We start from the raw sequence: 1,255 nt of genomic DNA on the forward strand, positions 1-1,255 counted from the left end.
CATGGCTGAGGAGAGGGTCAGGGCATCTTCCTCCTCCTCCTCGCTGTTCACTTTGAACCGGCCAAACGGGCTGGAAAACAAGACCAAGAGCTCTTCTCATATCCCTTATCCTGGTTCCCAGGCCCCTCTGCTGTGCCCTAAATGTCCCGATGCAGCCCTACATCACTCATCCCTACAGACTGTGCCTGTGCCCCAAACAGCTCTTCACCCCTGATGTCCCACTGCCCTGCATGTCCCCTCTGCTGATCTGCAACCCTGTCCAGCTCACACTGGTACGGGTCTCATCACACTTCTCTGTGGGCCAGAAAGATCATCTGATCCTGGCCACCTCCAGCCTCTCCCACCGCATCACGGAGGGCTCACTGCAGATTAACCGCAAAAGCCCCTGGGCAAAAGCACAGGGCTAACGGGAGGGACAGGCTCCCTGCCCTTCAGAGGAGGGGTCAAGGAAGGGGACTAACTCAGAGCCCAGGAGCTGACAGTGCCCTTGGTCAGGCATCAGCACGGCACCTGGTCTGACAGGCATATTCCCACATATCCAGGTGCCGAGTACCCCACATGTCCATGTCTCTCAGCTTAGCAGTAGGCAGAGAGGCCAGGAGCCTCAGCCCAGGGCTGGCGGGGCAGAGAAAGCGGGTTTAGCTCCTGCGAGAGCCTCCTGAAGGGCTGCAGGGCTGTGCCTGAGCAAGACACTGCGGGGACCCAGGGGACGGTTCCCTGTCCCCTTCAGCCCTTGGGTGACCCAAAGCGCACTCACCTGAATCGGTCTAAGAGGTACAACATCACTGCCACCACGTGCACAGACAGCCCCACCAGCAGCCAAAGCGTGCTCTGGAAAGGCTGCATGAATGAGTCCAGGGTGCTGCGGGGGATTTCCTAGCACACAGGAGAGAGGTGAACGGCGCTGGCACCCATCACGCCTGCACCTTCTCTGACTGGCTGGGCTCACAAGGGCCCCTGTCCTGCGCCGAGCTCCTCCTGCTCTGCTACACAGGAAGGCTCAGGGTGGCTGAGACAAGACCCAGCATTAAAACCAGCAACCTGGAGGCTGACATCCCACAGCAAAGGCTGGGATTTGTGGCGGCTGCCCTGGGGTGGGCAGGGGGCAGCAGCTGGGGGAGCTGGGCATGGTGCAGGTATGGCACGTGTCTGCAAGCTGGGGAGCAAGGGGCACCTCCCCTCCCATCCCAGCCCATACCTTCTTCACAAGGATGGTCAGGCCTTGGTACTTGAAGGGCTTGGAGAACTCAATGTA

General features: G+C 60.0%; 1 protein-coding gene across 1 annotated transcript in view; it reads right to left on the reverse strand.

Annotated features, from left to right (window-relative positions):
* Positions 1-1,255, reverse strand: part of GRIN1 (glutamate receptor, ionotropic, N-methyl D-aspartate 1) — a gene marked incomplete at its 5' end in the record, with an annotated part of 27,763 nt that overhangs the window by 7,004 nt on the left and 19,504 nt on the right. The window contains 3 exon segments of the mRNA XM_009577533.1: positions 1-70; positions 758-876; positions 1,199-1,255. The exon segment at positions 1-70 is cut by the window's left edge and continues 37 nt beyond it; the exon segment at positions 1,199-1,255 is cut by the window's right edge and continues 42 nt beyond it. Of these exon segments, the coding sequence (XP_009575828.1) occupies positions 1-70; positions 758-876; positions 1,199-1,255 (246 nt within the window).

This window comes from Fulmarus glacialis, unplaced genomic scaffold, assembly GCF_000690835.1.
Source record: "Fulmarus glacialis isolate BGI_N327 unplaced genomic scaffold, ASM69083v1 scaffold20295, whole genome shotgun sequence".
Lineage (NCBI taxonomy): Eukaryota > Metazoa > Chordata > Aves > Procellariiformes > Procellariidae > Fulmarus > Fulmarus glacialis.